Genomic DNA, 11,988 nt, shown 5'->3' with positions numbered 1-11,988 from the left:
TGGGTGGGGGCAGGGATTGCCTCCGTGGGGACAGGGAGGAATGGGGACAAGGACTGGGATGGGATGTACTCTTTCGGGGTCAGGTGGGTGTCATCCCTATGGAGATAGAGATGTGGACAAGGATAGCCTCTATGGGGACAGGATCATTCCTCCCTGGAGAGGGATGGGAAAGGCAGTTTTCCTATGGGGACAGGGCTATTTTTCCCAGGATGGGGATAGGGACAAGGATGGAGATGAGGACAGAAATGGCTACTCTGGGGACAAGGATGGGAAAAAAGGGATTGCTTTATAGGGACAGGATTGTCCTTTGTGTATTAGGACAGGGATGGGAATAAGGATCAGCTCTGTGGGAACAGGGACGGGGACAGCGATTGCTCCTGTAGCACCAGGACGGTTCTTCCATAATAGGGATGGGGACAGGGATGGAGATGGGGAGAGGGATTGTCCCTATAGGGACAGCATTGTTCTTTGTGGATGAGGACAGGGATGGCTGCTGTGGGGATAGAAACGGTTACTGAGACAGGGAGAGCCTCACTGCGGACAGGGATGGGGACAGGACCGTCCTTCCCAGGACGGGGACAGGGACTGCTCCGGTGGGGACAGGGACGGGGACGCGGATGGTCCTCACAGGGACGGGGGTCGCCCCGATGGGGACACGGATGGGGCCGGGATCGCCTTTCTGTTATGGGGATGCGGACAGAGACCGGCCCAACAGGGACACCGACGGGAGAAGGGCCGGGGGAGCGGCGTGGGGATGGGTACAGCGCGGGAGAGCCCCGGGAGCCGCCCGCCCCGCACTCACCGGCGGCCGGGCCGGATCCGGTGCCGGTACCGGGACCGGGGCCGGGGCCGGGGCGGGCGGGCAGGAGGCGGGGCGGCGGTACGGAGCGGTGCCGAGCCGGGAGCGGGCGGGGGCACAGGAAGTGAGCGGGGCGCCGCGCCTGCGCACTGCGGCACGGAGAGCTCGGGGGCAGGGCCACGAGAAGGGGGCGTGGCCCGCCGGTTGGGGGCGTGGTTACAGGAGGGGCGTGGTCAGTGAGGGGGCGCGGTGGCGTTGGGGGCGCGGTGAGGGGCGCGGCGGCGGTGGCGCTGGGCGTCCCGGTGTCGGCCGCTTTCCCGTCCCCGCACGGCGCTGGCGGCGCGGTGCCCCACGCTGGTGTCCAGCAGCAGGTAGAGGTAGGAGCTGACACAGCTGCCCAGGTGGAAGGCCAGCCCCAGGGCGTACAGCCAGCGGGTGCTCAGCAGCCGGGCCAGCTGGAAGGGCGCGATGGCAGTCGTGTAGGCGCCCAGCGTGGCTGCCACCAGCTGGAACCCCGCAGACGGCCCGCTGCCCATAGCTCCCCCTCCCATGACGTCTCCTCCATAGCTCCCCGTCTCGCTGCATTCTCCCCCATTGCTTCCCATCCCATAGGTCCCCATTCCTCCAGATCCCTCCCATTGCACCCGTCAGTCCCCATCAGTCCCCACCCACCTCGTTTTATCCTCTTCAATGTATTTATCCCTTTGGATATAACTCCCCGTAGTGTTATCTCTGCCACGTTGCTTTCCATTCCATAGACTGCCATCCCATTGAACCCCCCATTGCTCCCCATCATCTGGATGGCTCCCATAGATTCTCGTCCCTTTGGATCCCCTCACATCACCCCTTCTCTCATTGTCCCCTCTCCCTGTTGTTCACCATCCCATTGCATCCCTGCCATTGCTCCCCATTATTTGAATCCCAAACGTAGCTCCTTTGCATGTCCTCCATAGTTCCCTACCCCATAGCTCCCATCCTTTTGGAGCCCTCCCCGTTGCTCACCATCCCCATCTCACTGTCCCACTCTCCCCATCCACCACACCTGGCCTCCCTCTTGCCTCTCCTTCCCCACTTTACCCCACAGCATTCCCTCTCATTTATGCCATGCGGCATCCCACTCGTGTGCCCCATCTCATCCCTGCCCCATAGTCCAGGCCAATAAATAGCATCTGACCTACTGTAACAGCCGTGTGGGTGTAGGCTTGCACTGGGGACCTCCTGGGCTGCCCTATATGTGGGGATGGGTGGGAGGGGCTCCTCCCTGGCAGTGACACCCCCAGTCTAATTTTTCCTGGAGGGGGGACAGGAAGCTGCTGCCATGGAGGGAGGAAGCAGCTCCATTATCTCTTTTGGGGATGGTTGCCCATCCCCCCACCAGGATTGTCATTCCCTGTGTGCTGGTACTATGGGATGGCCCCTGTGGGCTCCCAGCATCAAGGTTCAACATCTCTGGGCAGATGGACCCTTCTGGGGTGGCCATGTTGGGAACAGTGCCATGGTGTCCCCAAGATGGCATCTCCCTGCCAGGCACTGCCCACATATGCTGAGCTGGGGCGATGCTATCGTGGGGACACAGGGACTGGGGAGGGGACAGGTGCTGCTGCTTGCTGTCACACTGTCCCTGCTGCAACCAGGAGATGCCTGGGGGGCTGGATGTGGGGACGTAAGAATGGGGACCAACAGGTGTCTGGGATGGAGACACGGGTGGTAGCGTTGGGGTGCTGGAGTTGACTCGGTGTGAGTGTGGGGAGGTGGGCAGCCCATGTATGAGGCCACAGTGGGTGGCTCATTTCCTGCTATGGTAATCACTGCTAATTGGCTTTGCCTTCCCGGGACTGGGGGGAGGGGGCAGGTAAGAGGATTTCCTGGCCTCCTTCTTAAGGGCTGGCTGACCCCCGGCCCTGCTCCTGCTGCCACCACCAGCCCTCAGCCCCATGCCACGCTCGAGGGGGGACAAGGGGGCTCCCAAGAACACCGAAGCCTCAGGCAAAGGGAAGCAGGGGGAGGTGGACGAGAGGCCCCCCAAAGCCCCTGAGGCGGGTGGCCCCCCGGGCAGCCCCAACACTGAAACCCAGCACGGATGCCACGGGCGGAAGAACAGCAAGAAAGGGGCTGGGGACCCCCACGCTGCCAGCACCAAGGCGTATTCACCATTCCTCAACATGGTGTTTGGCAAGGTGGGGGCATGGGGGGACAATGGATGGAGGGGATATGGGAAGCTGGAAATGGGGCTGGGTTCAACAGGGATGGAGGGGACATGGTGCCAAATGGGTACCATCGGGCAGAGTGGGGAGGTCTGGGGGCTCACTGACATCCTCCCCTCCCTCTGTGTGGGACTGGGGAGGGATTGGGGTTCACTAGGAGTGGGGAGCAGGGGGGCTGGGCTTGGGGATCTCTGCCCTGTCAGTTCAGGAAACACCTAACCTCCAGCAATGGGGCAGAACTCTGTTGGAGCTCAGAGGTCCCGGGCTGGGGGCATCAGGGTGTGTGCAGGGAGAGGGGCTGATAGGGAGAGGGTCCGATGGGGTCGGCGGGCAGGGGGGCCAGGCAGGGCTTTGTCTTCAATCCCTCTAATCCCTCCTGTGGGAGTTAATTTTGTTCCACGCTTAACAAAGGTGACACCGTGGATTGCTTGGGTGGGGTGGGGGGCTGAACCAGGTCTGATTCTACCACCACTACCCCTCTGTGCCCTGTCCCAGGAGCGGGAGCTGTCACCGGAGGAGCTGGATGGTGAGCAGTGGGGTCGGGGCATGGGGGGACACGGGTGTGTGGTGCCATGGGATAAATGCCATGGAAGGACCTGCCATAGAATGGAGTGCTGTGGGACACGGGCCATGGGTGAGTGCGCCATGGGGACATGTGCCGTGGTGGGACCTTCCATGGGACATGGTGCCAAGTGTTATGATGGAACATGTAGATGTGAAGGTAGTCACCATGGGACATGATGCTGTGGGACATGGTGCTGTTGTGGTGCTATGAGACACGGTGCCACGGAGATGTGTGCCATGGAGGGATCTGCCATGGGACGTGGTGCCGTGGGATGTAGTGCCATGGAGGCTCGTGCCATGGAATGTTGCATGATGGGGACATATGCCATAGAGGGACTTGCCATTGGGCACGGTGCTATAGGACAGGGTATCATGGGTTGCAGTGCCATGGATTATGTTGGGATGCATCATGGAAGGACCTGTCATGGGACAAGGTGCCACCGTGGGCCACGTTGCTGTGGGTCACAGTGCCGTGAAAGGTTGTGCCATATGGGGACTCATGCCACAGAAGAATCTGCTATGGGAAGGGGTACTGTGGGGCAAAGTGCCTTGGGGTGGGGTGCCATGGTCCCATTCCCGATGGGTCCCTGTGCCCACGGAACAGAGCTGCTGGATGCCTTCAAGGAGTTTGACACCGACCAGGATGGTTTCATCAGCTACAAGGACTTGGGTGCCTGCATGCGCACGCTGGGATATATGCCCACTGAGATGGAGCTCATCGAGATCTCCCAGCACATCAAGATGAGGAGTGAGTGCAGGGATGGCCTCTGCAGGGCCAGGGCAGTGGCATGGGGACATGGGGACAGGGCTGGGGCACTGAGGCTGTTCCTTCCCTTGGTACAGTGGGTGGCCGTGTGGACTTTGAGGACTTTGTGCAGATGATGGGGCCGAAGCTGCGGGAGGAGACGGCTCATATGGTGGGTGTGAGGGAGCTGAAGATCGCCTTCCGTGAGGTATGGCTACAGGGATACTACAGCCACGGGGACACTGCGGGCATGGGGACACCGGGGCCACAGGGACAGGCATTGGGACACTGTGGGCATGGAGACACAAGTGGCACTGACACAGGGACACCACAGCCATGGGGATGAGCACAGGTGTGGGAGGGACAGCAACCATGGAAAGACTGGGAGGGGACTGGGGAATGGTGACCACAGGGACACCACAGACATGGGAAGACCATGAGGGGACGATGGCCATGAGAGGCACCACCGGTGTGCCACAGACGACGAACACAGGAAAAGCAGGGGTTGAGGGACGAGGTGGGGAAGAGGCATGACGTGTATGCTGCAGTTCGATGTGAACGGGGACGGGGAGATCAGCAGTGCAGAGATGCGGCAGGCCATCGCGGCGCTGCTGGGCGAGCAGCTGAAGGCACAGGAGGTTGATGAGATCCTGCAGGATGTGGACCTCAATGGGGACGGCCGTGTGGACTTCGATGGTGAGGTCCAGCCCTATTTCCCCTCATCCCCATTGGGCACGGCATGGGACACGTGTCCCTGTGCCCGACGCCTGCCACATCGCCCCACAGAGTTCGTCATGATGCTGTCCTCCCGGTAATGAAGCTGTGGGGCAGCAGGGGGCCCAGGGCTGCCTCCTCTCCCTAGCGCTGCTCCAGCCATCAGTAGGGTTCAGAGCAAATGATGGGAAACACAGTGGGGCAGGGCCCCCCCAATAAAGCTACTTGCTCAGACTGGCAGGATGGTGGTGGTCCTTGGGGAAGGGGAGAGGTGGGATGTGGGGTGGGGGTAGCTACTATAAGGGGGCCCAAGGGACTGCCACCCCAAAAAGGGACAAGGAGATCCCAGGTGCCTTGGGGACTGCACTGGGGGAGGACACATAGCGCTTGCAAGGGTCAGATGGTGGGCAGAGGAGATGGGACCCTGCAGCAGGTGACAAGGAGGAAGAAAAAGAGGGGACCTTCCCCATGGTGATACTTTCATCCAGAAACTAAACCGGGTAGCTCAGTCAATAGAGAATTAGACCTTTTAATCTGATGGTCCAGAGTTCAAGTATCTGCTCAGAGGCTGCCCCCTCTTTTGGGACTGGAGGAGTCCTGTGTCCCAGCAGTGACAGATCTCAGAGGGCCTCCAGAGTACAGTGCCTGCTCTCCCAAACCCTGCAGGGGGAACCCTTCAAAACCAGCACACACACACACACACACACACACACACACAGAAAATGGTTGGGGCATTCACAGATTTTAATTTAGCTGTTTTCCTAAAGATAAAGAGGGGGAGGGGGGAAAAAAAAAATGAAAAAAGGAAAAAAAAAAAAAAAAAAAAAGGCATCATATGCCCCCACTCACTGCCTCCACCCCCCCCCCCCTTCACAGGGTCAGCTCAGCCCCGCAGAGTCCCCCCCACCATCCTCAGGCTGCTGTAGTGTTTAGGCGTGGGGAAAGGGAGGAGGGGTCCCTGCCCCACTGTGGTGCCCCCACTGCCCCAAATGCCCCAGGAGGAAGGCACCGTGCTGGGGGCACCGGGGCAAGCATGGAGAGGGTGCCTCCCCCCCACAGCTCTCTACATCATAACCATTGTGGGGCGAGTGAGCCTAGCCCCCTGCCCCCGACAGAACCCGAATGCCCAGCAGAGGGCTAAAATAACGGGGTGGGGGGAGAGAGACCAAGGCCAGCCTCGGGCTCGCCCCGATACACTCCCTGGGAGCCGCTCCTGCTCCAGGGCACCGGGGCTGAGTGCACGTATGAGGGCAGAGGGGGGGAGCTCCCAGGGTCAGGGGGGGCCTGCTTGGCTCCCACTCCCCACCCCGGCATCAAGGTCAGTGTGGCTATGGGCTAAGGCAACCCCGGTGGGTGGGTGGGTGCCGACAGCACGGCGTGCTCAGAAAATGTCCGGGCACCCGCTCCAGTCCTGCTTCTCCTTGCTCTCCCAGTAACCCCCCCGGTAGACGTGCGCCAGCTCCTGGGTGACCGGGTCCTTCTTGCGCTCGAACCACAGCGGCTTGTAGGGGTCATACGGGGTGCCTGCGGGCACAGCCAGGGCTCAGCGCCGCGGCGACAGGGGGGCTTGCGGTCCCCCAGTCCCTCCTTACCATCCTCGGTTGCACGGGCAGCTTCGGCCTCGCGACGCTTGCGGGCCAGGCGCTGCTTCTCCTCCAGGCGCTGCTTCTCGGCGTTGGCCTCATCCCAGCGGCCGTTCTCCATGAGGCGCTGGTCGGGGCGCCGGCGGCTGTCGGTGGGCGCCGTGCCGCTTTCGGGCGCGTTGAGCGTCAGCGCCAGCTCCGAGAAGTAGTACATGTTCTCTGCGTACTTCCTACACGCACACAGAGCTCAGCCCCTCTCCGGGGGGGCTCACAGCCCCTGTCCTGGCCCCTCCATGCCCCCAACTCACGGCAATTGGTTCCTCTTCCACAGCGGCACGCGGCTCTCCTCTGCTTCGTGCAGCCGCTGCCGGCCCTCAGCCCCGTTGTCCCCGCTGCCCGCTGCCACCTTGTAGCAGTCCATCTTCTCGTCCCAGGTGCCCAGCAGGAGGAAGTGCACCTTCCCCGCAGGGTCCATCACCTCCCCTGTGACCTGATGGGACGGAGACCCCCCAGTGACCCATGCGCTCCCCTGCTGCCACCCCACAGGGCGCACCAGTCCCTACCTTCCTAGCCACATCCCGGGAGAAGTAGCTGTAGGGGACAAACTTGAGGTTGCACTTATCACCCGTCTTGTGGTTGACAATTTCAATTTCACCCGACTACGAGAGACCGCAGAGATGCGCTCAGCTCCACCCTGCACCTCTTCCCTGCACTGCAGGGAAACTGAGGCACGAGGGACAGCCCAGCGCCCCACCTGGTCGATCCACAGCTTTCCCACGATGATGTTGTGCACGGTGGTGGTGACCTTTTTCCACGTGTAGTGGTTGCCGGAGGCGTGGAAGACGCAGTGGATGGTGCCTGAAAGGGGAGAGGGGCGTCGGATCGTCACCTTCTGGACAGGGTGCAGACCCCAGCTGCACCTCAGCTCCCACAGCTCACCCAGAGGCATGATGGAGAGGTACTTCCCCCGGAACTTGCTGGTGATCTTGATCTCCTGGCGCAGCGTCCAGCCATGCTTGGAGTCAGCGTGGTGTGCGGCAGCCGGCGGGTGGTGGCTCACCTGTGAGGATAGAGAGGACACTCAGCCTGGTTGTAGCACTTGGCTCCGGTGCTGGCGGTGCGGGGCAGCGGTACCTGCTCACAGAGGGAACGGTAACCGTTCTCCTCCAGGCGGTCCAGCTCAAAGGTCTCCCCCAGGAGTGGGTTGAAGGGTTTGCTGGTGCGGAAGACGGTGGTGGAGTAGGAGGAGACGGTGAAGGCAGCCACGTAGCAGAGCTGCTCCAGCGAGCTCTCACATTTGGCTGCGTGGTCGAGCAGCTCGTGGTACTCCAGGTCCTCCGTCAGACGCTGCAGCATGGACAGAGGCTCGTTGAAGTTCACCTGGAGGGGAGTGAAAGGTCAAAGGAGGGCACAGGGCCCACAGCCCCCACCAGCCGGGCCCTGGCGGCGTCCCTGCTCACCGGCATGGGGATCTTGGACAGCTCCTTCCCAATGCAGTTCTTCATGATGCTCCAGAGGTTGAGGCTATAGTTGGGCTTGTAGGGAATGCGAGTTCTCTTCTCCTTCTTGGTGTCTTCCACCTGGTGCTTATACTGAGGGGGTAAGACGAGCATCGCTGTGACTCCCCCACACTCACCTCCGCATCCTCAGAGCTAGCTCAGCTCTGGAGCACCACCTGTTACCTGCTCCTCCAGGCTGATGTCACTGCTGGTGCCGCTGATGTTGCTGCCAGTGCGCCTGGGGTGGGCAGGGGTTGGCATTAGGCCCAGCTCTGCCTCTGTCCACCCTGGGGGCAGCCCCTGTACTCACTTGTGGCCCATGCTCTCCGGCACAGTGATGATCTCCGGGGCATCAAAGAACTCATTGTCATCATCCTCATCACTCAGGTCTCCTTTTGCAGAGCAGCAGGGATCTGGAGGTGACAAGGACAGAGGGGGCTGTATGCCTGCACTCTTAAGGGTGCCTGCTGCCTCCCTGTGGGGTGGTGGATGGGCAGAGTTTGGGCACGGTGTGGAATAGAAGATAGGGGACAGCGGTACTGGGATGCCCAGCAGCACTCTTGGCTTCCCTGCTACTGCTGCCCCACAGCAGCCTCACCTCCACCCCCAGTCGGCCCCAGGCTGTGCTCAGGTACCTTTGGCAGAGCCACCGCTGCCAGCAGCACTGGCGGGCAGAACGGTGACACCACGGAATGCCCTTTCCAGGTGGTTGTGCTGCTTGGCCAGCTGCTCCAGCGTCTCCTCCAGGCGGATGCGCTGATCCCGCTCGTGCTGCAGCGACTTCTGCCACTTCTTGCTGTGGGTCTGGGCCAGCAGCAGGAAATCCCGGCACGCCTGCGTGGAGGTGGGATGGGATCAGCTCCGTGGTGGCAAGGAGCAGAGCGGGGCCGTCCCCTGGTGTCACTCACATTGATCATGGCGTTCGAGGTGATGCGGAAGAGCGTGGCGCGTTCGTTGACCTGCTTGATCTTCTCGGTGCTGTCGGCCGGCAGGCGCAGGCTCTCCAGCTCACTGAGTGAGCGCTGCAGGGCCGTGCCGTGCTTGGCAATCAGGTCGTTGCAGGTGCTCAGGTCCTCCACCTTGCTGGACAGTGTGCGCAGAGTGCTCTGCAGCTCCGTCTTGTCAGTCTGGGACACCGACTCGTCGCCGGAGTCATCTGGTGGCAAGACGGGGCGTTAAGGAGGGAGGTAGCAGGCTGTGCCTGCGGCAATGGCCCGGAAGGCCAACTGCGTTTTGGGCTGCATTAAAAAAGGGGTGGCCAGCAGGGAGAGGGAGGTGATCATCCTCCTCTACTTGGCTCTTGTGAGGCCCCATCCGGAGAACCGTGTCCAGGCCTGGGGCACCCAGTACAAGAAGGACGTGGAGCTCTTGGAGCGGGTCCAGAGGAGGGCACTGAGATGAGCAGAGGGCTGGAGCACCTCTCCTGTGAGGAAAGGTTGGGGGAACTGGGCTTGTTTAACTTGGAGAAGAAAAGGCTCTGGGAAGACCTCATTGCGGTCTTCCAATTCTTGAAGGAAGTGTATAAACAGGAGGGGGAATGGCTGTTGATGAGGGTGGATAGTGATAGGACAAGGGGGAATGGTTTCAAACTGAGACAGGGGAGGTTTAGGTTAGATACTAGGAGGAAGTTTTTCACACAGAGGGTGGTGACACACTGGAACAGGTTGCCCAAGGAGGCTGTGGATGCCCCATCCCTGGAGGCATTCAAGACCAGGCTGGATGTGGCTCTGGGCAGCCTGGTCTGCTGGTTGGTGACCCTGCGCACAGCAGGGGGGTTGAAACTACATGATCATTGTGGTCCTTTTCAACCCAGGCCATTCTATGATTCTATGATCCAATGTTTAGGCACTACCTGACTCCTCCAGCATCTTGACAGCCTTGGCCTTGGCCAGTTCCAGTGCCGTGACCCAGCGCTGCCGCTCCACCTCAGAGCTGGCCTTCAGGTGGTAGGTCTGCGCCCCGCCGTTGGAAATGATGAAGTTGCACGAGTCCTCCACTGTGATGTTGGCTGTGGCCAGGTTGATGGTGCCACGGCACGTGTGGCGCATCTCCGCCTTGGAGCTGCAGGGACAGCCAGCTGCCACCCCCTGCACTGCGTGGGCACCAGCAGAGTACAGGGAGGAGACTGGGGGGTGCCAGAGAGGGATTGGGTGGTTACTAGGGGACACCTAGAGGGCACAAGTGAGCACTGGAAAGAAGCAGGTGGGCAGCAGGGGGCCACCAGGGGAAAATGTGGGGCAGCAACAAGCATCAAGCAGGAACAAAAGCGAACCAAGTGGGCAATAAGGAAGAATTGGCGAGTGCTAGGAGGCAATGGGGGGAGACAGAGAAGCACTGGGAGGGCACCAGGGTGGCACTGAGGGAGCACCAGAGATCACTAGGGAGGGTATAGGGTGGGCACTGAGGGAGTGCCTGGAGACAGCTGACCAACTAGAGGGGATCAGGTAGGCACCAGGGAACAGCAAGGGGGTGCCACGGGTCACTGGGGGGCACTGGGTAGTATAGGGAAGACCAAAGGGGGAACAGGGCAGGCACTGGGAGAGCAGTGAAGGTATAGTGGAACAGTAGAAGGGAGCAGTCAGGCAATTGGGTGCGGGAGGGGGTAAGAGTGCACCAGGGTGATACTAGGAGGGATCGAGCAGCACTGGAATGCGCCAGACAGCAGAAGGGGGAAGCAAGGGATCAGCAGGCAGGTACTGTTGTGAAGGCACCAAGAGGGTACCTGGGGGGTACCAAGGGGCACCTGGGCATAGTGGGGGGACCACGGGGGGACCAGTTGGGTACCAGGGGCCACTGAGGAGCACTGGTGGGCAGCAGGAGGCATGGGGGTGGGGACTGAGAGCAACCAAGAAGGCACCGAGGACAGTGGTGTGGCACTGAGGGCATCAAGGTGGCACCGGGAAGACACCAAGGGAATATACCAGGTGATACCAAGGGGCACCTGGGGAACTGGGGGGGGGGGGGGGGGGAAACTGGGCAGCAGAAGACATTGAGAGGGCAGCAGCAGGGACCAGGAGGGTGCCAGAAATATTGGGAGGGCCAAGAAGATACTGAGAAGGCACCAGTGTGCGACAGGGCGGCACTCAAGGGCAATAGGAGTCACCAGGAGGCACCGGGCAGCACCAGGGAGGACCGGTGGGGAACCTGTCAAGCAAGGGGAGGGCACTGAGCGGGTACCAAGGAATACGGGAGTGTACCGGGGACACCCAGAGACACGGAGGGGGCGGCGGAGAACACCGGGAAGCGAAGGGGGAAACAGAGAGCGGCTCGGGGGCGGCGGGTGGGACCCGCGGCGGGGAGCGCGGCCCCCGCACCTACGGAGCGGGCGGGGCGGGGCGGGGAGGGGCGGGGCGGAGCTCCGTACCGGTAGTAGCTGAGCAGACCGTTGCTGAGCACGAACCACCGCCGCTGGTAGCCCTTGATGTAGTTGGTCCACTTGAAGAGCCAGCCTTCCCGCGCCGCCCCGCCGCTCCCCGCCGCCGTCGCGGGGCCCGGAGCCGCCCCTTGGCCGCCACCTCCTCCGCCTCCCGCCGCCGGGGAGGGCAGCGTCGGGGCCGCGCCGGGCGCCGCGGGCAGCGCCATGGGCACGGGCAGCGCCGCGCCGGGGCCCGAGCCCGCCCCACGCACCTCTGCCATGGCCGCCGCCGTCAGCCGCCACGCCCCGCCACCCATTGGCCGAGCGGAGCGCCGCTCGTCCTGCCCCGCGCAGCCGATTGGTGGAAAGGCGAGCGCGGCGCGGCGCCGGCCCTCCGGTTGGCTGACGCCGCGAGTCTCGTCCCGAGCTCCCATTGGCTCGACGACACGCCCGTCGCCGCGCCGAGCCAATGGGAAACGGGAAGGGGAGCCACGCGGGGCCGACGCCGAGAAGCGGTGACTCATC

General features: G+C 62.1%; 2 protein-coding genes across 2 annotated transcripts; one reads left to right on the top strand and one right to left on the bottom strand.

The window, feature by feature from the left end:
* Window positions 1-2,733: 2,733 nt before the first annotated feature.
* On the top strand, window positions 2,734-5,127 carry CABP4 (calcium binding protein 4; the record flags this gene model as incomplete). Its single annotated transcript, XM_079537137.1, has 6 exons — window positions 2,734-2,976; window positions 3,499-3,529; window positions 4,172-4,315; window positions 4,411-4,520; window positions 4,861-5,008; window positions 5,099-5,127. The coding sequence occupies 6 exons, from the start codon at window positions 2,734-2,736 to the stop codon at window positions 5,125-5,127; spliced, it is 705 nt and encodes a 234-aa protein (XP_079393263.1).
* Window positions 5,128-6,407: 1,280 nt separating this feature from the next.
* On the bottom strand, window positions 6,408-11,702 carry OSBP (oxysterol binding protein; the record flags this gene model as incomplete). Its single annotated transcript, XM_079537519.1, has 14 exons — window positions 11,473-11,702; window positions 9,961-10,169; window positions 9,017-9,264; window positions 8,744-8,942; window positions 8,419-8,521; window positions 8,292-8,346; window positions 8,070-8,201; window positions 7,744-7,989; window positions 7,549-7,669; window positions 7,364-7,467; window positions 7,173-7,268; window positions 6,918-7,099; window positions 6,619-6,839; window positions 6,408-6,550 (listed from the first exon to the last, which is right to left on the bottom strand). Exons 1-14 carry the CDS (start codon window positions 11,688-11,690, stop codon window positions 6,408-6,410), a joined length of 2,277 nt encoding a protein of 758 aa, XP_079393645.1. The 5' UTR covers window positions 11,691-11,702.
* Window positions 11,703-11,988: the final 286 nt, after the last annotated feature.

This window comes from Tetrao urogallus (genome assembly GCF_951394365.1).
Source record: "Tetrao urogallus genome assembly, chromosome: 6".
NCBI lineage: Eukaryota > Metazoa > Chordata > Aves > Galliformes > Phasianidae > Tetrao > Tetrao urogallus.
Note: the sequence above shows the minus strand (reverse complement) of the source record. Positions and strands in the feature narration are given on the sequence as shown.